The 20396-nt window shown below is 44.9% G+C and overlaps 5 protein-coding genes across 7 annotated transcripts; 2 read left to right on the forward strand and 3 right to left on the reverse strand.

Moving 5' to 3' along the window:
• Window positions 1–458: 458 nt before the first annotated feature.
• On the reverse strand, window positions 459–2439 carry LOC6609464. The gene is made up of 2 exons (XM_002034113.2): window positions 2102–2439; window positions 459–1184 (listed from the first exon to the last, which is right to left on the reverse strand). Exons 1-2 carry the CDS (start codon window positions 2123–2125, stop codon window positions 789–791), a joined length of 420 nt encoding a protein of 139 aa, XP_002034149.2. The 5' UTR covers window positions 2126–2439; the 3' UTR covers window positions 459–788.
• A 2739-nt stretch (window positions 2440–5178) lies between these two features.
• LOC6609465 (cyclin-dependent kinase 4) lies at window positions 5179–11222 on the forward strand. 3 transcript variants are annotated; one of them, XM_032714259.1, is made up of 7 exons: window positions 5179–5269; window positions 6557–6731; window positions 8716–8881; window positions 9976–10111; window positions 10166–10494; window positions 10558–10693; window positions 10761–11222. In XM_032714259.1, the coding sequence occupies exons 2-7, from the start codon at window positions 6629–6631 to the stop codon at window positions 10842–10844; spliced, it is 954 nt and encodes a 317-aa protein (XP_032570150.1). In that variant the 5' UTR covers window positions 5179–5269; window positions 6557–6628; the 3' UTR covers window positions 10845–11222. The 3 variants fall into 3 exon arrangements, with proteins under 3 accessions (XP_032570150.1, XP_032570152.1, XP_032570151.1); XM_032714261.1 differs by lacking the exon at window positions 5179–5269 and adding an exon at window positions 5299–6402; XM_032714260.1 differs by lacking the exon at window positions 5179–5269 and adding an exon at window positions 5299–5669.
• A 667-nt stretch (window positions 11223–11889) lies between these two features.
• Window positions 11890–12485, forward strand: LOC6609466 (60S acidic ribosomal protein P2). Its single transcript, XM_002034115.2, has one exon. The coding sequence runs from the start codon at window positions 11993–11995 to the stop codon at window positions 12332–12334; it is 342 nt and encodes a 113-aa protein (XP_002034151.1). The 5' UTR covers window positions 11890–11992; the 3' UTR covers window positions 12335–12485.
• Window positions 12486–12897: 412 nt separating this feature from the next.
• Window positions 12898–14914, reverse strand: LOC6609467 (dolichol kinase). The gene is made up of 4 exons (XM_002034116.2): window positions 14616–14914; window positions 14051–14540; window positions 13329–13980; window positions 12898–13221 (listed from the first exon to the last, which is right to left on the reverse strand). Exons 1-4 carry the CDS (start codon window positions 14765–14767, stop codon window positions 13004–13006), a joined length of 1512 nt encoding a protein of 503 aa, XP_002034152.1. The 5' UTR covers window positions 14768–14914; the 3' UTR covers window positions 12898–13003.
• A 318-nt stretch (window positions 14915–15232) lies between these two features.
• LOC6609468 (putative fatty acyl-CoA reductase CG8306) lies at window positions 15233–20061 on the reverse strand. The gene is made up of 6 exons (XM_032714990.1): window positions 19667–20061; window positions 16538–17122; window positions 16366–16475; window positions 15851–16301; window positions 15532–15789; window positions 15233–15475 (listed from the first exon to the last, which is right to left on the reverse strand). Exons 1-6 carry the CDS (start codon window positions 19672–19674, stop codon window positions 15337–15339), a joined length of 1551 nt encoding a protein of 516 aa, XP_032570881.1. The 5' UTR covers window positions 19675–20061; the 3' UTR covers window positions 15233–15336.
• Between the last annotated feature and the right edge of the window lie 335 nt (window positions 20062–20396).

The following is a 20396-nucleotide window of genomic DNA, read 5'->3' on the forward strand; positions in this document are numbered from 1 at the left end:
TACAATTTAAAGTGCATAATTATAGAACTTTAGTTACCATAGCCATAAAATCTATACTCATCTATCTACTAGCTATTTCAGCATGATTTCAATTGGTTTTATAACCAGCTGCAACTAACTGCAAGTGAGTTTTGTTAGTTACTCTGCCTAAAATTATAAATACATATAAAAGATTATAATTTATGATGTTTTGCTGCTGACGCAAAAAAAAAAAGGGAAAGCCTCAATCATTTCGGAGGATTGAAGAACTTATTCCAAATTTCATATGCTAAACGAATTCAGAAAGTAAAAACCTGAACGGTAGCGTGATTAAAAACCCAGTGAAGATCCGGTTAATAGCCTTTCCAAGTGCAATGCGACCAAAACTAGATCTCCAGCCGGTCACATGAGTTCATCTCACTCATACCGATGATTCGGATGAATAAATCGCCCCCAGAATGAAAGTAAGAAAGCAGCTATTGCATTTTGATATCAGTTTTGTTGGCTTTAATCAAACGTCGCGATAACAAGTGACATAACAAACATCTGGCCTTAAACTACGAGGATGTGGGTGGGTGGTTGGTGTGCTGGTGCGAATGTGTGTATATATAATATAATATAATATAATATTTGATATGATGAGTGCTCCTCCTCTCTCCTTCTCTTTACGTGCTGCAGTGCATTTGACTTAGGGCTAGGACGCATCGAAAGTGGCTAAGTGGCTAAGTGCTAGAGGACCCTGTAGAAGGCCAACCCAACCCGGGTTGGCTGGATGGACACTGTATTCGATTGGATTGTTCCTGCGAGTACTACACCCGCTGCAGGCGGTTCAGATCGTGGCGCCTCTGGGCGTTCCTGTCCCGGATCTCCTGCTTCCGGATCTCCTGCTGCTTGTACACGAACAGCGGCCGAAAGACGATGGCCCGGCGAGGACGACTCAGCTTCTGGACATCCGCATCCCTGCGCTGGCGCACCGAATACGGCCGGAAAAGGTTCGACTTGGCCGTATCGTGGGCATACAGGGTGCTCAGGAAGTCGAAGTACGGCTTGGATCGCAGGCTATCCGGCTGGGCCAGCGGCGAGGGACTGTAGTTGAACTGATTGGGCGTCTCGATGTCCAGCAGGGCGTGGGGCACCTCCTGCTGCTGCGGTGCAGCCATCGTCGTCATCGTTGTCGCCAGGACGACCAGGACCAGTGGAGCGAGCTGCAAGGGAACAAGGAAGCAAGGGATGGGACACAAGTCAGTCAGAGGTGTGAATAGCTGGTGGAGGCCAGTGGCTGCGCCGGCCAGAACCTGTCTGCTCTTAGCGCTTATGCTGCGAATTAGCATACAATAATTAATTTAAATTAACCAACTGGCGGCGAAGGGGAGGCGATCCATGATATAACCGCAATCAAATCTAATTTATAGTCGCACGTAAAATATTCATGAGCACGTCGTCGCGATTTTGGTGGGCGTCATCGGGCATGAGCCCGAGAATCCAGCTGATCTCTAGGCGCCACCCAACCGGATGCATCGCTGGCATAGCCCAATCCCTTCCTGGATCACCCATCTGCTAGGCCAAGTGTAATTGTGCTATGTTTTTCGCTGGTTTTTGAATTATGTAAAACCTTAACCGCAGTCAAAACAAATTAATTACAACAGCAGCGGGGCAGAAGGAGAAGATCGAGATCGAAACCGAGACTGTAACCGGTTGCGTTTCATGTGGTTCAGGGTTAAGAGCTCGACTTTGTAAACGGTATCAAGGCTCCCAGCAGGATGGATGATCATCCGCGGATGAGCCCAAGATCAAGTGCAAAGTGCCATGGGCACGAAATAAAGCCATTTTACGACACTTCCTCATCGAGATGATCACAAGATCGAATCGAATCGAAATGGAAATGGAAATAGAAACAGCTATAAGATATAGAAATAGAATAACTTGATTCGATAATGCGTTCGGCCTTGTCCGGCGGCGAAAAAATCAGAGTACGCTGTCCGTTTGCAGCCTTAATTTGTGAATTTTTGGTTTTCGGTTTTTGGTCGAAAATGAAAATGTTAATCGACGAAACACGTTTCTTTGTTGGCCTGTGTTGTGTTTGGCTCATAAATTTCGAACTGCGATAAGCAATAATACTCACTTGCCAAGTGTACGCAAACATCATTGCTGGGTATGCGGTAGTCGGGTTGCGTTCAGTAGCCTAAATGAGTGGAGTATCCTGTTTTTGAGGCTGCACTTTGTCACTTGTTCCGATTCGGATGGAAGATTGTAGATTGCAGATCGTAGATTGCAGATCGTAGATTGCAGATTGTAGATTGAAGATTGCACTCGCGTAAAGTCGAAACCGTTCTGATCGATCGTTAGTTAGTTAGTTTGTTATCAGTGATCGCTTAACACCTTGTTGGCCCCCGGGGCTGTGGATTTGGCTTTTATCTGCTTCGATTCTCGATGCTGTCGCCGCTGAGCGTGCGCTTCGACTGTTCAGAATTTTTGTGACAATTCACTTTTATACGGCCCGATTCGATGCCCTCGCCCCGCGGAACTGGTTTGGACCCGGGTTTCGCTAAATATTGCCGATATCGCGGCGTGCGTAGCAGCCCCCTTTGCCGCCAAAAAAAAAAAAGAAAAAACGAGGGTTCCAGTTCCAGTGTTTTGTGGCCAAGTTGCCAAATTGCTGGCACTGGCTGCATTTTGGCCGCTCCAGCTGGTCACGTAATTAACGCTTCTGCGGCTTCCCAGGGGTATCAATTCAATTCAATTCAAATCGAATCCCAGCGAATCACATATGCGTCAATAAGCCGTGTTTGTTTGCGCTTGGCATTAACCGATCTTCGATCTTCGGCGGGAACTAATTAAACTTTTTCCATGACGCACTTACTAATCAAGAAGACACTAATCCCGCGGATAGCGGATAAACAGGATGAGTATGAGACTGGGGATTAGGATGGGGAACTGGCGCCACACACACGGAAGCCACCATGGAGTCGTAAAGTTTCTCAAGATCTATGGCTCTAGAGATCGCAAGATCTCGAGATCCCGCGCCGAGATCACGGCATCGGATCGGAACCAATTTGGAGATCATTATGCAAATCGCTGTGCGGTGCGGTGACGCATGTTTGGATGGATGTTTGGAAAACTGTCAACCCAGCACTTGAGCTTGGCTTTCATGCTTGACGGGGAACACGTAGTCCCAAGGTCGCGATTTCTTGTTTAATGCCAATGGTAATGAGCCGCGCTCGACTGGATCGGGTCTCCGGATACCGCTGGCCAAAAGAAAACCCCCTTCTTGCCGCACGTGATCAGTGGATCAGATCTCGGATCTCAGATCTCGCCTCTCAGATCTCAGATCTGCGATCGTTGGGGTTCGGGTTTGGGACTAGTGTGTTCGATTCGTTGGGCCAGTGACGTTGTTGGCCAAGTGGCATTAGTTTGTCGATTTCGAGACCCGTCTTGGCCGTGTCAATGGCCAACCGGTTGCTGCGGCAGACTGCCGCGCTGCTGCTGGCTGATTTATTCAATTGGCTAACATTTAGCCAAATTGCCCGTCAACACCCCCGAACAAAAAAAAACGGGCTCAGAACGCGATTCATTTGGACTCTTTGTTTGGCTTGTCATTTTCTTGCGTATTTTTAGCCAGAACCAAGCCATTTTGACCATTATATTTGCACAATGAATTTAAATTAAATTAGTTTTTTGGCTCGCAGCCGGTTTGAAACGCAATAAGATTAATCGCCAGCGCCGATAAGCGCCGTCGTCACTGGCCGACAAAATGTCAGAGAGTGAAAAACAAAATATAAATGCTTATCAGCGACTTGCGTCTATTCGCCGATCGCTGAATTTCAGATCCGACCGGATCCTAACGGTACACATAATCCCATTATTCCGGCAACGATCTAGACATTCAAACTAATGCAAATTAAGTGGCTAATCCGATGGCAGCTTCCTCGGGAATTATTGGTTGAAAGACAAAGCCGATTGTGATACCCAGAAATCCTGATAGCACACACTCATCATTATTCATTCATGTTCTCTAAGTTCAGATGAATCAGTTGGCTGGGAGTCGGAAATGCTGGTGTTCTAATTGGACGAGGTATGCTCCACGGATGGGCGTTGATTTCCGCGGAGGAGTACGACTCATCGAGGTGCTAAGTGGCCAAGATGGACTGCAGCAATTGAATCACAAATGCCAATCGCCGACTGGCGCCACCAAAGGTGAGAAAGGGGGCACGTTCCGGCTGTCTGGGAAAGTGATATTTCCATTTCCCACCAACCACTGCCATCCTGACCATTCGTATTCTCATTCGCATTCGCTGTTTGCCCTTTCACTTTGAGCCGGAAAGGCGTACGTCATCCATAATTTAGGTGCCTGATACCCGCTGGTGGTAATTAACACTTGGCTGACTTCGTCACCATGCTCTAATTTGATTTCGTTACTAATTAATCGCGCTTTTTCCCCAAAAACCATGGAAATGTTCGCCAATCCAATTGGTAACATTATTGATAGGCGGTGTTAAATGAGGTTGTTGGTTTCACAATGTTTTTGCAACATTGTTTTTAAATTTACGCGCCCCACTGGGAATGCCTTGATTCGATTTCGAAATTGGCAGTCCGCCCAGATCGCTGGAAATCGGTTAACAAGCTTTCACTCAAAAAAAAAAAGGTTGAGCGACTTTTGGCATTTAACTCATGTCAATAAATTATACATTCCACGAGTGACTTTATCGCCGGATTGAGTTACAAATTGATTTATGCCGCCAATCTAGAACATTAAAACATTTTATTCAAGAATTTTTTATTATTTTGCAGGGTTATAAAAATTTAAGTTTACCAAATCCTAAAAATGCTAAAAGTCAATGATACAAATGTGTGGACCAATTGTAGTTGACCACGACAGTTTTAAATTTTCACATTCTATCATAAGTAATAAAATAAAATTTTTCAAATATTATTTTCATTAACATATAATACATATATCAAATTCCTGAAATTCGCATGGCAAAAATAATAATTTTGGGCATTATTGCAAGTTGAAAATATCAAGTTACCAGAAATCAATAACATTAGTATAACGCAATCCCACTAAGGATATCAAATCTGAATAACATTTCAATAACGATCGCTGACAGCAATTTCGGAATTAACCGGTTAACCGATTGGCCGTCTACAGCACACTGTTAGCGGCCGTCTGTTTGCTAACAGCGGGCGATAACAGGCGAAGAGAAACCGCTGTTAAGTAGACCATCTAAAACAGTTTCGAGAGCTGTGCCATCAACGAAAACACAAAATCACTCAGCTCTTACGAATATTGGTAAAAATTTATAAGACGTTTTAAAAACTTAATTAAAGTGCGACTGCCGGGCAACTGAACCGTGTTGGCACCAAAAAATCGCGTCGCGTTGCTCCTATCGTGCGGTTCTTGCTGGATTATCAACAAATGCCAAAATTTCGTCAAAGCGAATAAAAATCGTATATGTATTCATAATACCTGCGCCTGTGTGTGTGTCCACTCCGGTGTGTGCGTGTGTGTGTGAGGTGTTGTGTGTGCAAGACCGATCTCTCAAGCGAAATCACTTAGCGTCGTTTTTTTGTGTGTGTTCGAGTCTCTGGGCAAATAAAAACCACATTTTCTTAATATTTAACTAATATTTCGCACAACGGTTGAGAGAAAAACGACAAAATTGTCATTGAAGCTCACCGAAAAAAAAAAAGTAAAGTGAAGCCCAAATTTCCTTATCAGTAGAACGCAAATGTTGAGCGAGAGAGGGATGGAGAGAGGGGGCGAAAACTAGTGCAACAATAACCATGTACATATTTTAGACCTACATATACACCTCGCAATTCCTTTCCGAATTCCCATTTGTACCCACTCTCTTTCTATCCAGTTTGGTGTCTGTGTCGCTTATTATTGTTGTTTCGCTTGTCTCGCGATTAGAATTAATTGACAAATGGCAGCAACAAAACACATTGTATTCGGGTTCTTTTTGCGGTGCCCATACTTTCTGCTGGCAGAAAAGTAGTAGTACTCCAGATAGGAGAGAATAGCGTACCACGCCAACTACAGATCACCAGTACAGCGTCACAGGCAAGCTCGAATAAGAGCAACAGGATGCACGAACGAAGCGGCAAAGGGGAGACGGCGAGCAGCGTCACGAAAGAACATGAATAAGTCATAACTAGTGTTGGCCTTTGCCGTTCTGCGATTGGTTAGACATAAAAACGGAGTATGTACGAAATGAAAGAAAATATTAAACGCGGTTCAACGACCGCCGCCATCTACATACATGTATGTATGTAGTTGTCCATGTTTTCGGTTTTTGGTTCTCGGAGATAGAAAAGCATAGCGGAGCATATAGCCAGACTTCTTACATTAGCGCACCTGTCACACCAGTCTTTATCGCCGCTTTTGGGGTTATCTAGAAAAGGCAACAGGTATGAAATCAGGTAAGGCCCTCCCTCTCTCTCACACTCTCCCTCTCTCGCTCGCGCCCTCTCACGCTGCGATCTGTGCGAACTATCGCTTGGGGCACAAGGACATATCGATACGCGACATGCAGACGATCGATAACCACAAAGAAAAACACCCCTTCACTTCCAGCTGGTGCAACTAACGGTGTCCATTACCCGGAATATTAGAGCAATACGCAAATAACAGTGAAAATTCAGCTAAATGTCATATGTACGCCAGCTGAAGCGGCAGAAAATGTCCCAGGGGAAGAAGTTCGGCGATGGCGATCCGTTCAACTACCAGGAGCTCAACATCATCGGCGAAGGTGAGCAACTTGGGTATTTGATAATGGGAATGTGGATGCTTTGTTGTTGGGATAGGTCGGCTCTCTTCACACGGTCGGCTTCGTTCGCTGGCCGCTTGTTGTTAGCGTTTGATAACTTTAATTTGCTAACAAAGTCTGGGCTATTTGGTTTCACTACTGTTTACTTTTATTTACGATCAATCGGGGGTTCCGACATTGTTATGAAGCTGAAATGACAAGTACACTTGGCCGAATGTCTTTTCACCCCCTTTACTAATTAAGCGTGGAAATTCCGCTAAAAGGGGAAATATTGGATGTCAGCATGGAATGCTCCTACACCTTCCTGCATACTTTTAGGTCCACTCTCGGCGGACCACGTGTTTCTGCCGATCTCACATCCATAATGATCTGACAAGTGGCTCATGGTCTTTGCTTTTTTTTTGGTGGTCAGCAATTACGATCGCTTGTTTGCTGTAAATAAAGCCCAAATCAATTACGTCACCGATCTCTGGGCTGGCGAATGCTAATGATGGATATTGTTACTGGTTTTTGTGCGAGTCATGGGCTCAGCCAAGGTAATTGAAGGGGGGCGGGGAGGGGGTCAAAGCCTTAAAGCCGGAAGGTAAACCATTCATGGAGCCCTTCCCCTCCGCGCAATTTCATCTGTTATACAACACACACTCTCAAACTTTCAGCTGTCTGCCTTTCTGTGCCCATTCATTCAATTATTATTCGCTTTCGCTCAAAGTTTCATTGTTGCTACTTTGCACTATGGGAAATTTGACCACTTTTTCTGGCCAAAATTAAGAACTCGAGAACGGAGCGAGATATTAAGATAATTTTTGCATTTGCATTGGCTTACCTAGCTTATATCTTTAATGATGTTTAATAAATATATATATAGTTATTTATTAGTAACTAACTAATAATTATTTAATTAACTTTTTTCTGGTGTCTTACTAGTCACCGTTGTGGCGCCATCTATATATATTTGTGGCATGCAGAACTAAACATGCATGCATTTAATATCATATTTTTTTGGCCAGAAAAAGTGTATAAATTTCCCATAGTGCATTGCTTTTTTGGTTTCTGTGCGCAATTTCGCGAGTTTATTTTGTTTGTAAATTTGTATATTTTTTTGACAATTCCAATTGGACAGACCGGTAGCCGACGTTCAAAAACGAGTCGAGCTCACGGCCTTGTGCTTGACTGTGGCAACAGCGGCACAGTTCACGAGCCAAAACCCACCCTCCAACTCCCCCCAATCCATTTCCATTTATTTCGGGTGTATCTGTATCTGCTGCTTCTATGTATGTCAGTGTCAACCGAAATAGCTGCTGCCTTCTCGCCTTTCTACCCCACGCATGTCTACTATGTATGTATGTCCGTCCGTCCGTCCGTTTGTCCGTACGGGTGATAAATTTTCGGTGACAACATGTAGTCTCTGGCATTTGATTCTGATTGGGAATTGCTCGTCTCTTGTCGCATTTCTCCGCCCGTGCGAATAGAGATCACTTTGTACCTGAAACAAAAGCAGTTTCATGGGGAAATAAGTCGGAATTTCGTGCAATATTTTGACTAATTTTTATTGCATATATCTGCCCAATTTATGCATGTATTGCATTGCCACTTGTTTATATATTTTATTATGTTGATCAGTTTGTGCAAATCATTATGAACCAATAAATCAAGTCACTTCAATCGTAAGGGCTATAAATACGATGATGAATATGAAAAGTATAAATACACCATAATGATATGAAGGAGCTAAGTGGCCCCTTTCGATGCCAAATCGGCGATCCAAGAGAAAGGTTAAATTCTCCCTCTCGCCTCTCTGCATTTCTGCAGTCAACCTATCTTATCGGCGCACAAGTGACTTTTGCCTAGCCTTTTATTTCGTTCTATTTGGGCTGTCTTTCGCGTTTGTTTCCCGTTGTTTTGGGCGGCCCCTCATTTTTGATATTCCGATAAGCATTTGATGTGCAATTTCGATCCACTTTTGCAGGTGCCTATGGAACGGTTTACAGAGCCCGGGATGTGGTCACCGGCAACATAGTGGCGCTGAAGAAGGTGAGGATATCGCTGAACGAGAACGGAGTGCCCATGTCCACGCTGCGTGAGATCTCGCTGCTGAAGCAGCTGAATGCCAGCAATCATGCGAATATTGTTAAGTGAGTATGGGGTAGTATATTCCGCCACAAGGGCTTCTAAATGGCCTTGAAGTTGAGTACTCTTTGTAGAACTATAGCTAGCTGTATATGAGGGTTGTTATCACGCGCCATTGGGGCCAAGTGGCGGCGCCACAATTATTTGCCAAACTCATTTGTAAAGAGCCGCCTTGCAATGTCAGCGCGCTTGTGTTTATCTGTGCACGCTATAGCCGCAATATTCCGACGATTTGCCCCCGGCGCACGCCCTCGCTTCTGACATATGCCAGTCAAGCCAGTCGCTCCGTTCCCGCTGATAACTGATCACTGCAGTCCGCAGATCCGGAAATTTTGTATTGGCATTAAGTCGCTTGCGGCGGCCGTTAAGAATTTGAATTAGCAGAGCAGCTCGATAACCACATGTTGCTGTCGCGCGTTATCGATGTGCGTGCTCGCTTGCACTTTAGCAGTGTGAGAGCGCGATCCGAATGTCATATGTACAGTACAAGAGCGCGAGAGAGAGAGAGTGAGAGTGAGAGCTCTCGCACAACAGAATGTTAAGTTCAGTTGCAGATGGCTACAAAGTTGCAGCTGTTAATTTGTTTGAAGCCAAAAGTATTTTTTAGCGGTTGGAGGGGTACAAGAAATAAGTCAGTGGTAAATTTGGTTTCTTGTATTTGTCTGTATTTTTAAAAGTTCAACGTTCCAGTTGCTACAGCAAGTGTATCTGTTGAAGGTTTCAATAGAAGCGCGCCGTTTTAAGTAATTCAAAGGCAATGTTAAAATAACTGCCCGAAATGCTTCTAACATAATGCTAACATAACATAATGCTAGTCTGCTCTGCCAACGTTTACGTTTTGCCTCTGTCCGAAAACGATCTCTAGCCTCTCTTACTTGTTGCGCTCTTTCGCTCTTTGATCGCCGTGTGCGCATGTGTTTGTCTCGAGTGCTTCGCGTAGTTCCCGAAACGAGCAAAGTATGGCCAATGGCGCCACCGTAACCAGCAGCATTTTATGCCACTTTTTCTATATCTCTCAACATTTCCGCCATACATCGCGCTCTGTCGCACAAAATCACACAGTTTATACATACAGATTGCTCTTCCCCTACTTTTTCAGACTGTACGAAGTATGCCAGTTTCTGGAGCGCGACGGCCAACTGCTGATTCTGCTGGTTTTCGAGCATGTGGAGCAGGATCTGTCGGATCTTATAGACAGACTTCCCAAATCGGGCATGTCGCCGCCCACAATTCAGGTGGGTCTCCAAATGATAACAAATTTCATAGTATATAATAATTTCATATTGCAGCGCTTGTCGAGGGAACTACTGACCGGTGTGGACTTCTTACACTCACACCGCATCATCCATCGGGATCTGAAGCCGCAGAACCTGCTGGTCTCCTCGCAGGGCCACCTCAAGATCGCCGACTTTGGCCTGGCCAAGACCTACGGTTCGGAGATGAAGCTCACCTCCGTGGTGGTCACCTTGTGGTACCGCGCACCCGAGGTTCTGCTCGCCCAGCCCTACAACAGCACCGTGGACATCTGGAGCGCCGCCTGCATCATCTTCGATATGTTCAATAGGCGCGCCCTGTTCCCGGGCACCTCCGAGAAGAATCAGCTGGACCGCATCTTCGAGTGAGTGCACAATCCTGCCCTTGAATTCGGAGATTTTAATTACATTTATGCGATTTCTCGCAGACTGACTGGCAGACCCACCGAGCAACAGTGGCCACAGACCATTTCCGTGGCCCTGGAACACTTTCCCCAGCGGCATCCAAAGAGACCAAAAGACTTTTGCCCAAACCTGTGCAAGTACGCCGATGATCTGTTGAATGTGAGCATGAAAATGAAGATATCTTGTTCCATGGTCTAGCTAACGCACACCCTGTGTTCCTTCACAGAAAATGCTTTCCTACGACCTCCACTTGCGACCATCCGCCTTGGCCTGTTTGGAGCACGACTACTTCCAGCAGGAACCCCTATAGTCCCGATGCCCAGAATGGATAATGGATTATGGATGTGGAAGTGGACTGATCATTGCGGCCGCGCTTCGTTCTTGTTACAATGTTCCTTTAAGTGTAGTGAAGCATTTTGTTTATTTTTTCGCGACAGTCCAGTTATTGTGTCCGGATACGGATCCGGAATAAAGAATACCTTAATATGTTTGTAGTCGTAAGCTAAGTGTGAATACTACTGCCGATCAACCATCTGATGACCATTACGTGTGAAACGATTCTCGAGGGCGTTTTAAGGCCCTCCAAATCGAAATGTGATACACAAAGTTCAGGAATGCATTATACAATTTCAAAATTTTGTACAACAATCATTTATATATGCAATTATATATACAGCATACAATAAGATTGGTCTCATTTTTTATCTGAAATTTATTTTGGGTGCAACTTAAATTTAAAGGGGAAGAATTTAAAATATTCGCTAATATTTATGTATTTTACATATCAAATTTAATAAAATTTTCCAAAATAAATTTAATTTTTACTTTTTTATGAAACGGTTTTTAAAATGTAGCTTATTAGAATTTTATGTATATGCATATACCAGTTATATTCTATGTTAATACGATCGTCATGTTAATCATCGATAGCTAGCTGTTAACTTTTGCGCATCCCTATTTCCGTCTCTTAACTTACGATCGCTCTTATTTTCCACTCTTCCAGTCATTTAACAGCATGTTAGGCCTCACTTAACAGAACCGATTCAAATAGTGTGACCCAATACTGCAAAGGCAAAACGCAGCCCACTATTACGTTAGTCAAGTTCGAAACCCAGTGTTGCAAATGATAAGATTTCCATGATGTATATATTTATATAGTTTTTGCTGTTTTAAATGTAAAAAACCCACAAAATTGTTTACAAATTAATAATATTGCTTTAACTTTTACTTAAAATCAAAATTAAAAATAATATTATTATTTATCGGTTCATTAGGGGTATTGCTAGATAAGGAATTGGTATATTTTGGTATATATAAGTATGAGCTGGTATTTTCGAGCCTCGACCGCGCGGCCACACTGACTTCCGCCTCTTTTTCGACTACAACTTGCGAAGGAAAGTTGTGTTTTTCGTACATTTTGCCAATTCACGTTTCGTGTCAAGAACCCAAGACTTAAACATGCGTTACGTGGCTGCTTACCTTCTGGCCGTCCTCGGTGGCAAGGACTCGCCCGCCAACGGCGATCTGGAGAAGATCCTCAGCTCCGTGGGCGTTGAGGTTGACGCCGAGCGTCTGACCAAGGTCATCAAGGAGCTGGCTGGCAAGAGCATCGACGACCTGATCAAGGAGGGTCGCGAGAAGCTCTCCTCGATGCCGGTGGGCGGCGGTGGTGCCGTCGCAGCCGCTGATGCCGCACCCGCTGCCGCCGCCGGTGGCGACAAGAAGGAGGCCAAGAAGGAAGAGAAGAAGGAGGAGTCCGAGTCCGAGGACGACGACATGGGCTTCGCTCTCTTCGAATAAGCGGTTGAATGGGCGAATATACTGTGCAACACACTTGCGAGGCGAGAAAGCAGCGTTTTGGAGCAGCCAGTCTACACACTTGTCTAGCAGCCATCCGTTCACCATTTCTACGTAATAAAAATCAGCAGTGTTTGCACTTTATATAAACCAAGTGAAATTGTGTTTTTTGTGCCGTTTACGCGGTTATTTTCATGGTTTTTGTGACGTTTTTTCACCCATAACAGTGGACCCACGTGTTGGCTAACATTCTGTTGGACGCCCGCGCAGTGGATTATGCTAACTTAACAGTCGGCGGGGTGCGCTGTTAAGTCAGCGAATTCTTATTGGATTTATAGAAATTCTCTAGCCTTTGTGAATAACAAACAAATTGGATGGAAATTAGTAACTAGCATTTCAGAGGGGTAAAAATCGATCAGAAGGCGAGATGTCCTTGATGATCATAAAAAATAATATAAGGTTCTAAAAAATCTCGTATTTAGACTAAACAAAATATCAAACTTATAGTTTATGTGAAAGTTTAGAATAGTAGCGTTTCTTTTTAGTCCCATAAAAGTCCGTCTAAATGTGATATGGAATATAGTTTTATAAACTTTCTTATTAAACACTCAGTTAAACCGCGCTATTTTATATATAAATACACCGAGGAATGCGTACACTAAAACTAATTATTTAGGCCAGGCCCACAATGGTATAGAATATCAGTGGTAGTACCAGGTTGTCCACCTGGTCGGTGAACGCCTCCACCAGAGCCGAATTCAGTGCTGCGAATATGGTGGCGAACCACTTGGCCTGGCTCATGGCCACCAGGCCGGAAATCGCCAGCAGCCAGACGGCCATGAGAATGGACACCACGAACGCAATGGTGCCCTCCAGGGAGCGGGAAGATCCTAGAAGTATGACACATGTATTAAAATAGAATCTTATATATGCGAATGAACTCATTGAAAGATCAGAGTATCTCAAAATAGACATCCTTTTAGTTCATTTTACTTACTTCCCCACTTGTTGCGTCCCAGCTTGGAGCCCACTACACTGGCTGCAGTGTCTCCAACGCCGACTGCTAGAATCCCCGAAAGCAAGGCCAGAGTATTGTCGCCAGAGCACGGACATGGTGTCATCCAAATGGGCATTGAGCAGCCGATGAGCAAGCAGAACGGAGTTAGAGCCAACTCTCCGGCGTCCTTTTCGTCCTTGAATGTGCTGAACGCCAGGGCTAGTCTATCCGCGAATGGCGGAATCTTCAGCAGACGCAGCAGCTCCAGGACCACGAAAGCAGCCAACGCCACGCCAGTGGCCAAGTAGAGCAGGGCGCACTCGAAGATCAATCCGGGTATATAGACCATAACAATGAGCAGGTGGAAGATCTTGCGCACACGTGTATTGGCCTTCGCGGAGCTTCCAATTTGCCAGGCGACTGTGAGGCAGGTTAGCACAACCAGCAGCATGTAGAAGACCAAGATGGCCAGTCTTTCCTGATCCCGGAGCAGGAACTGCACAAGTGCCAGCAGAGGAAGAGGTCGCGTCACCGGCATGCAGGTGACAGCCAAGAGGAGCAACAGCGTCCACAAGTAGAAGCGGTAAGGCTTCCTCAGCGATGGGAAGAGGACGAGAGCCACGCAGAACACCAGCAGGCAAAATAGGGCACTCTGTAGTTCCAACATAAGCGGGTTATTAAAAGTTTGTACCATTCCATTCCACACTCCTAGCCTTACTTACCACCATGATCATGTCGAGCGTCTCAAATTCCTCACTTGGCCAAGAACCGCCGCAGAAGAATCCACCTAGCCGGTGGATGGCACTCAAAGCGAAGAGCACCAGTCCCTGGACGAAAACCGAGGCTTCTCCATACGTGAAGGATCTCTGGAAGCCACGTAGTGTATAAATATAGATTTGCTGATACGCAGAGGTCATCACGAATCCCACGATAATGGCGAAAGTCAGCGAGGTGTCCACCAGCAGATAGAAGCTCAAACTGGTGGCCACTCCGGGCAACAGGCTCACCAGGCATTTAACCAAAATGCCCGTCTTCACAAAGGCATAGATGAAGAAACACAGTGTTTCGAGAGCCATACCGCCTGCGGCCACCGTGAGGAGCCACTGCATCCTTGCCTGGTCCTTGCATGCCGGCGTGGCGTGATGCAACAATCGGACGGTCAAGGCCAGCGGCAGCAGTAGACATAACCAGCCGCCGGGTCCGGCATTGGGTCTTCGAAAGGGTCAGATTAGATTACAGATAAGCTGGAACTTTGGACTCGCCACGGAGACTCAGTCACTGACTCACCTAGGCGCCATGGCCTTAATGCTAAAGACATCCGGACGCTGGGTGCTCCGTCGCTGGTGGCGCACCGCACCCAATCCACTGGACTGACTGTCCGTGGTGGAGCCGACTGAGTCCGTCTCCGAGTGCTCACTGTCCGTTTCTGGGCTCCGCATCCTCGGTTTGCTCTCAGTACATGACTTCTCTGGGCTCGGCAAGCGTTTGTGTGTCCGCAAATGGGTCAAGTGCGGAGAAAAGCCCTCGCCTTTCCTGCACACTTCGGCCAATTGATGAAGTTTTGGATCCACTGGACCAGCTGGTCGTTTGCTGGCTGTTGTTGTTGTTGGGAAACTGTTGATTCGGGTTTGGGATGCACTTGGGTATTCGATGGCGTCCACTGGTGAGGTCACACTAAATTCGATGTGACCAGGTTTAATGCAGTTTGGTGGGAAGTTCAAAAATGTTACACTTTTTAGCCAGCTTAAAAAGCTTGTTATTACCTCTGTATCATAAGAATGTGTATTAAACTACTATAATTAGGATGCAAGATCTAATTTAATACCAGATTTTAACAATCAATAGTATCCTCTTTAAGTGTTTCCTATAATAAACATTTATTTTTAAATCAAAGAAGAGCTGCGCTTGTTTTTATATTTATATTGTAAAACCAAACCTCATACAAAGTGCATTAAGCATAAATAACATTGAGAAAATGTTGAACTATGTGGGAATATTCCTCGGCTTCTTAAAGCAGTCCAAACAGGTAGTAAAGGACGGGCAGGACAAGAGCTGCTTTAGCCGTCGAGATTCCGGTGAGGCACACGATCAACTTGAAGACTCCATACCAAAATGACAGCTGCAGCGCCACATGAAGACCCAGGAGACTAGAAAAGGTAAGGGTTAGTATGGTAACTTACAAAGAATTATTTACGATATTTACATTTTGTCCTTGCGGCGCGCTTTCTCTAGGTTCTTGATAGGCTCCTTGCTAAGATACTGGCGCACGCCCAGGATCGTGTTGGAAAAGTACTCATCCCACGCCAGCTCCCCGATGTCGATGAAGAACTTCTTCTTGTCCACTATGTTCAAGGTCTTCGATAGCGCCAATAGACGCTTGCTATCAAAGTGCCATTCGGTGAAGATGAACTTTTCCAGGGTATTCAGTGAGTTCCAGACGTTCTTGTGCAGACGAACCAAGCTAAAAGTTAATTGAAATCATGTAGTTTACTAGGAAATAGGCGTACCAAATGTATGCTTACATGGGCCTGCCGCCTCCAATTTTCGTGACCAGATCCAGGATAATAGCAGGTATGAAATGGAACAGAATGGCGCTCAGTCGGAAGACCCAGAGGCTCTTGACCAGACGCAGGTTGGGATACCAGACGGCACTGTTCAGAGGATAGTCGTGTAGGTAGCTGTTGATCTTGTCCGTCATCAGCTCGAATCGGAAGGGTTTGTATGTGCTGGAGGTCAGGTGGAAGATCTGCAGATCGGCCGGGCGTCCTCCGTTCTTCGCCTGCAGCGAGTTGACATAGTAGCCAGTGGTTATGATGCCATTGACCACCACATCGATGGGTATGTAGTCCATGATGATGCTGGGATCCAAAGGAAGGCGACGCAGTACGCCCTTAGAGGCGCCCATGAAGAAGCCCTGGGGACCGTTCTTCGAAATGGTCCATCCGGGAATGGGTTCCTTCCACGCGGCAGTGACTTTAGCATGTAACAAAGAATCATTGGTTTCTGGAAGAAAGTTAATAGTCTACCTAATACTCACTCATACTCGGACGAACGATGCCACAGGGGAACTTGCTGGCCACATTGGCCACCTCGTGCTCCGCCAAATGCTTCGTAAAGGTATAGGTATTGGGGTGATCCTTCAGAAGTCTGGGAGATGATAATTCATTATTTATAAGAATAAACCCTTTAGTTTTTTAAGAGCCACTCACTTTGGTTCCAGTTCCTTGAGGGCATCATCGTTGAGCGTCTCCGAGAGCTGGATGATCTTCTCGGGATCTTCGGGCGCGGGATAAAGCTTCTCCTCGACCTTGGTCAAATAGGCATTCACATAGGCGCTGGACACATGGACCAAAGCATCCAGGTTCTTGATCTGCTGGCACAGCTCCACCACTCGACGAGTGCCCCGCAAGTTGATGTTGGTGGTCTCCTTCAGGGATTGGAAGAAGTCCAAGGTGGCAGCCGAGTGAAAGACGACGTTAACGTTGTCGATCAGGGTCTGGCGATCCTTCGGCGAGATGCCCAGATGCTCCAAGCCCACATCGCCCTCGATGGGCACGATCTTGGAGAGACGCGACTCCAGCTGCAGCTCCTTGAACTTGTCGAACACAGAGTTCTTCTTCAGCTCCTCCAGTCGCTCCTGCACACTCTTGCCCTTCTTGGCCCGCATCAGCAGGTACAGTGTGCCCACGTTGGGAACATCGCGCAGCAGTTTCTCCACAATGGTGACGCCCACGAAGCCAGTGGCTCCCGTGATGAAGACATTGCGACCCGCATAGAAGTCTGTGATGGGTGAGCTGAAATATGAAGGGTTTTCCAATCAGTTCACTGCCGTCCATCGTGCAAGACAAGATGAAGCAAACTTTCTCTCGTCGCCCATTCAAATGGTCCAATGGAGCCACCATTGTGCTTACGACACTCGTTCACCCGTAAAAACCTTCAGGGGAGCGCATCTTGGCTGTTTGTCCCGCTAAAAACCCGTTTTACTCGTGGGCTCCCAGTTCTGAGTGCCCATTGTATGTCTTCTAATATTGATACCACTAATGATTACTTAGCAAGTGCCGACTGGCGGGTCAATGCTGGAATGCAAAGCAATCTCGTGGGTGTCTCTGTTTTCTTTGATTGGAATCAAGTCGTGCGCTTAAGCTCATAAATCAAATGGTTTGATCTCTAAAGATTTTTTTAGTTTCTAGCAATAAATAGCATTTTAGCCTACTCTTTTGGATTCATTATTCATCCAAGTCATATAGTCGAACTATTACCGATTCTTAAATATATCATGCTGCCTTTTAACAATAAATAAACTTAGTTTTTTCCTTCAAATCAGCTTAGTTAAGCTCCTAAGCTTTGGGGAATTCCCATTTCCACTTTGCTATCGCCTAATTTTCGAACACTTTCGATCAAATTACAAAACGTATTGGGGCTCCAACAAACACGCAACATGTTCATTCAATTAGCCAAGTCTGGCGCATTTCTCTTTTAATGACCTCCAGTCGTTGTCTCCCCTTTTTTTTATGCCAAATGATTTTATAATGACGAACATTGAAGATGATTTCTTTGGTTTTTACTGCCCTCTAACGATGCGTGGTATAATTTCTGCATAACAAATGTGTTGCGTTTACATTTCCCGTATTTGAATATGCAAAAAAATAAAAAAATAGACGAAATGCAAATTTTCTTTTGAGCAATTAAAGGAGACCCTCGAGTTTGCAGAGCTGTCACAAGTAAATAAAGTGCAGTTGAAGCCTTTGCAGGTGCTCATATTTGCACACACGAATTGGCAAGTCATCGTTTTAGCCAGGCTCACAGTTCAAACGCTCGCTTGTTAGCCAAGTTGAGCTTTCACTTTGTGGACCAGCGAATTTGGGGTGAAAAGGGACAGGTGACCCAATCAACACAAATGGCTAATAACTCATCGAGCGTTTGGCTTAAGGTTTCCAATTCACCTCTTTCTTCGGCCAACTCTTCGAAATTAACTTTCTTATCAGCTGTAAATCAACTACTGAGATTAGATTTTTCAGTTGGCCAGTTCGGTGCTTATCTGGTTTAATTAAGTGAGCCGATTTATGGTGGCAGTGCTACTTGAAATTTGTTTCAAATTATGGTTTTGCTTTGCCTTGGAACTGATATTACTATATTTAATGGAACTTAGCTACAAGTGAGGAAATAAGTAATAAAGTGGGGTGTTATTTGAGAAATACAGCTTAGTGCCTTAATGCCTTGCATAATGCGATATCATTTGCCACAGTTTACCGCATTCCGCTGAGACTGGCGTTAAGAACCCCCATATCATTAGCATTGCACATAAACTTACTTGAGTAACTGACCCTACCAACTGCAATCAACCTTGTGAGCGGCCATAAATCTCTGGCATATTATTATTAATATTCGTCCCGAAAATGTTTCGAGCAACCTGTCAGGATGCGATGGCCACAATATGTAATGATCTTGTTTCCCCTGCGGTTCCTTTTCATTTCAATAACCTGTAATTTTCCGCTCGATTTCCGGCATACCCACCACTGCATCATTGACGTCATTTGGCTGAAAAGGCGGCTTTTGACTTGCAAAAGAGGGTTTTCGAACAGGTCAAAGATTTAGCGTGGAAACTGGAATGTCTAGCCCTGTTTGCATCTCCCTCTCCAATTGGCTAGCACTGCATAGCCACCTTCAACGGGTTGATGAAAATTTCCATTGTTTTCCCAGTGCAGGTGACTCTCAGGTGATGGATTCTCGCTGGCGAAAGTGTCCGGCCAAATGACCCACTGTCAGCTCGTAATGAAGTAGAATTAGCCGCCGACGCAAGTGTTAATTATAGTACAGTGTGACCTCAATAGTTTCAACTATTATGTTATGCATTAAACTTTTGAATTGAGTTCCAAATGCAAAGGCTATGTGGGATTATAGATCATTAAATCCACTTAAAGTTAATAATGATCTAGTTTTAGAGGAGTTTAAAGTTCAAGTTTGGGAAAGTTGGAATGTGTTGATCCACTGGAATTTTGACTTATATAGATGATAATGTCACCAAATGTGAAAATCAAAGCACACATATCCTTCATTTTTGGTAAGTAAGTGTTTTGAAAGAAGATTCTACATATAATGGAAAGTCTAGGTGATCTAGATGATCTTTAGCTCGATGGCTTGTGTTCTCTACGCCAGATTTTTGTCGCATTTCGAACTTTGCTCCGTCTTTCTAACCTCACAAAAGGCGCTCGAAAGCGGGGAAAAGAAAAAAAAAAAAAAAAGAAGCAGGTTGAAAGTTGTCAAACATGCTACCAAAATTAAATACAACCAAAATTGAGCAGAAGCCGTTGCTTAGAGCCAAATGTATTGGAACTTACCTGGCCATGGTTTCTCAGCAGGTGTGGTAATCGCCAATAATAATAATGCCAGTTGCAGTCTATCCGCTCGTTCTGATTATTTGTTTAAGACTAAAACTCGGCTTAGAACGTCGAAATTTCTCTTTTCCACGTAGCTCTCTTTCTTTTTATCGGCCTCCTCTTCTTATTTATTCCGTCTTTCTATCTTTTACTCCACTGCTTTTGTTGTTGTTGCGATGCGACTGTAAACAAATTACCTACACCAGTGCAATTGCACGTGTGTGTGCCACAACGAACGTGCGTGTGTGTGTGTGTGTCGGCGTGTTCGAGCGAGGCAGCTGAATGGACGAGTTTATCTTTATCTGCGTTTCTCCGATCCTCCGATTTTCGAACGTTAGCCGGCAACAGTAAAACTTCAACTGAATCTTTATGCCGTCAATGGCCACCGAAATGTGCTCGGCAGCAGGCCGACTGTTCGTGGATGATCATTAACTACGCTCCGCGGATCGTCATAATAACGATCACGATTGTCGGCCAAACCAGTTAGTCAGTGGCGTTTTAAAAGGGGAGTGCTTACTTGGTTTGGTCCCCCACATATGTTTACTTTCTTATCTCATCACAAACAATATGGTTAGCTGACTGAGTTTGCGGATACATTTTTCGCTATCTTGCAGATACATTTTTCGCTATCTTGCTGATACTTTTTTCATTATTTCAGCTGCATATGTTTTCTCTTCTCAAAAGAGAATTC

This window comes from Drosophila sechellia, chromosome 2R (assembly GCF_004382195.2).
Source record: "Drosophila sechellia strain sech25 chromosome 2R, ASM438219v1, whole genome shotgun sequence".
NCBI classification, from domain to species: domain Eukaryota; kingdom Metazoa; phylum Arthropoda; class Insecta; order Diptera; family Drosophilidae; genus Drosophila; species Drosophila sechellia.

Excerpts from the sequence above, each read along its gene's own strand:
- LOC6609466 (XM_002034115.2), top strand. The coding sequence starts at position 11,993 with ATGCGTTACGTGGCTGCTTACCTTCTGGCCGTCCTCGGTGGCAAGGAC.
- LOC6609464 (XM_002034113.2), bottom strand. The coding sequence starts at position 2,125 with ATGATGTTTGCGTACACTTGGCAA. Across the intron at positions 1,185-2,101 it reads TGTTTGCGTACACTTGGCAA|CTCGCTCCACTGGTCCTGGT; the intron begins GTGAGTATTATT and ends GTTCCCTTGCAG.
- LOC6609468 (XM_032714990.1), bottom strand. Across the intron at positions 16,476-16,537 it reads CTCAAGGAACTGGAACCAAA|ACTTCTGAAGGATCACCCCA; the intron begins GTGAGTGGCTCT and ends ATCATCTCCCAG. Across the intron at positions 15,476-15,531 it reads GCGCGCCGCAAGGACAAAAT|TCTCCTGGGTCTTCATGTGG; the intron begins GTAAATATCGTA and ends TACCTTTTCTAG.
- LOC6609467 (XM_002034116.2), bottom strand. The coding sequence starts at position 14,767 with ATGCGGAGCCCAGAAACGGACAGTGAGCACTCGGAGACGGACTCAGTC. Across the intron at positions 13,981-14,050 it reads CGCTCGACATGATCATGGTG|AGTGCCCTATTTTGCCTGCT; the intron begins GTAAGTAAGGCT and ends TTGGAACTACAG. Across the intron at positions 13,222-13,328 it reads GGGACGCAACAAGTGGGGAA|GATCTTCCCGCTCCCTGGAG; the intron begins GTAAGTAAAATG and ends TCATACTTCTAG.
- LOC6609465 (XM_032714259.1), top strand. The coding sequence starts at position 6,629 with ATGTCATATGTACGCCAGCTGAAGCGGCAGAAAATGTCCCAGGGGAAG. Across the intron at positions 10,112-10,165 it reads TGTCGCCGCCCACAATTCAG|CGCTTGTCGAGGGAACTACT; the intron begins GTGGGTCTCCAA and ends TTCATATTGCAG. Across the intron at positions 10,694-10,760 it reads ACGCCGATGATCTGTTGAAT|AAAATGCTTTCCTACGACCT; the intron begins GTGAGCATGAAA and ends GTTCCTTCACAG.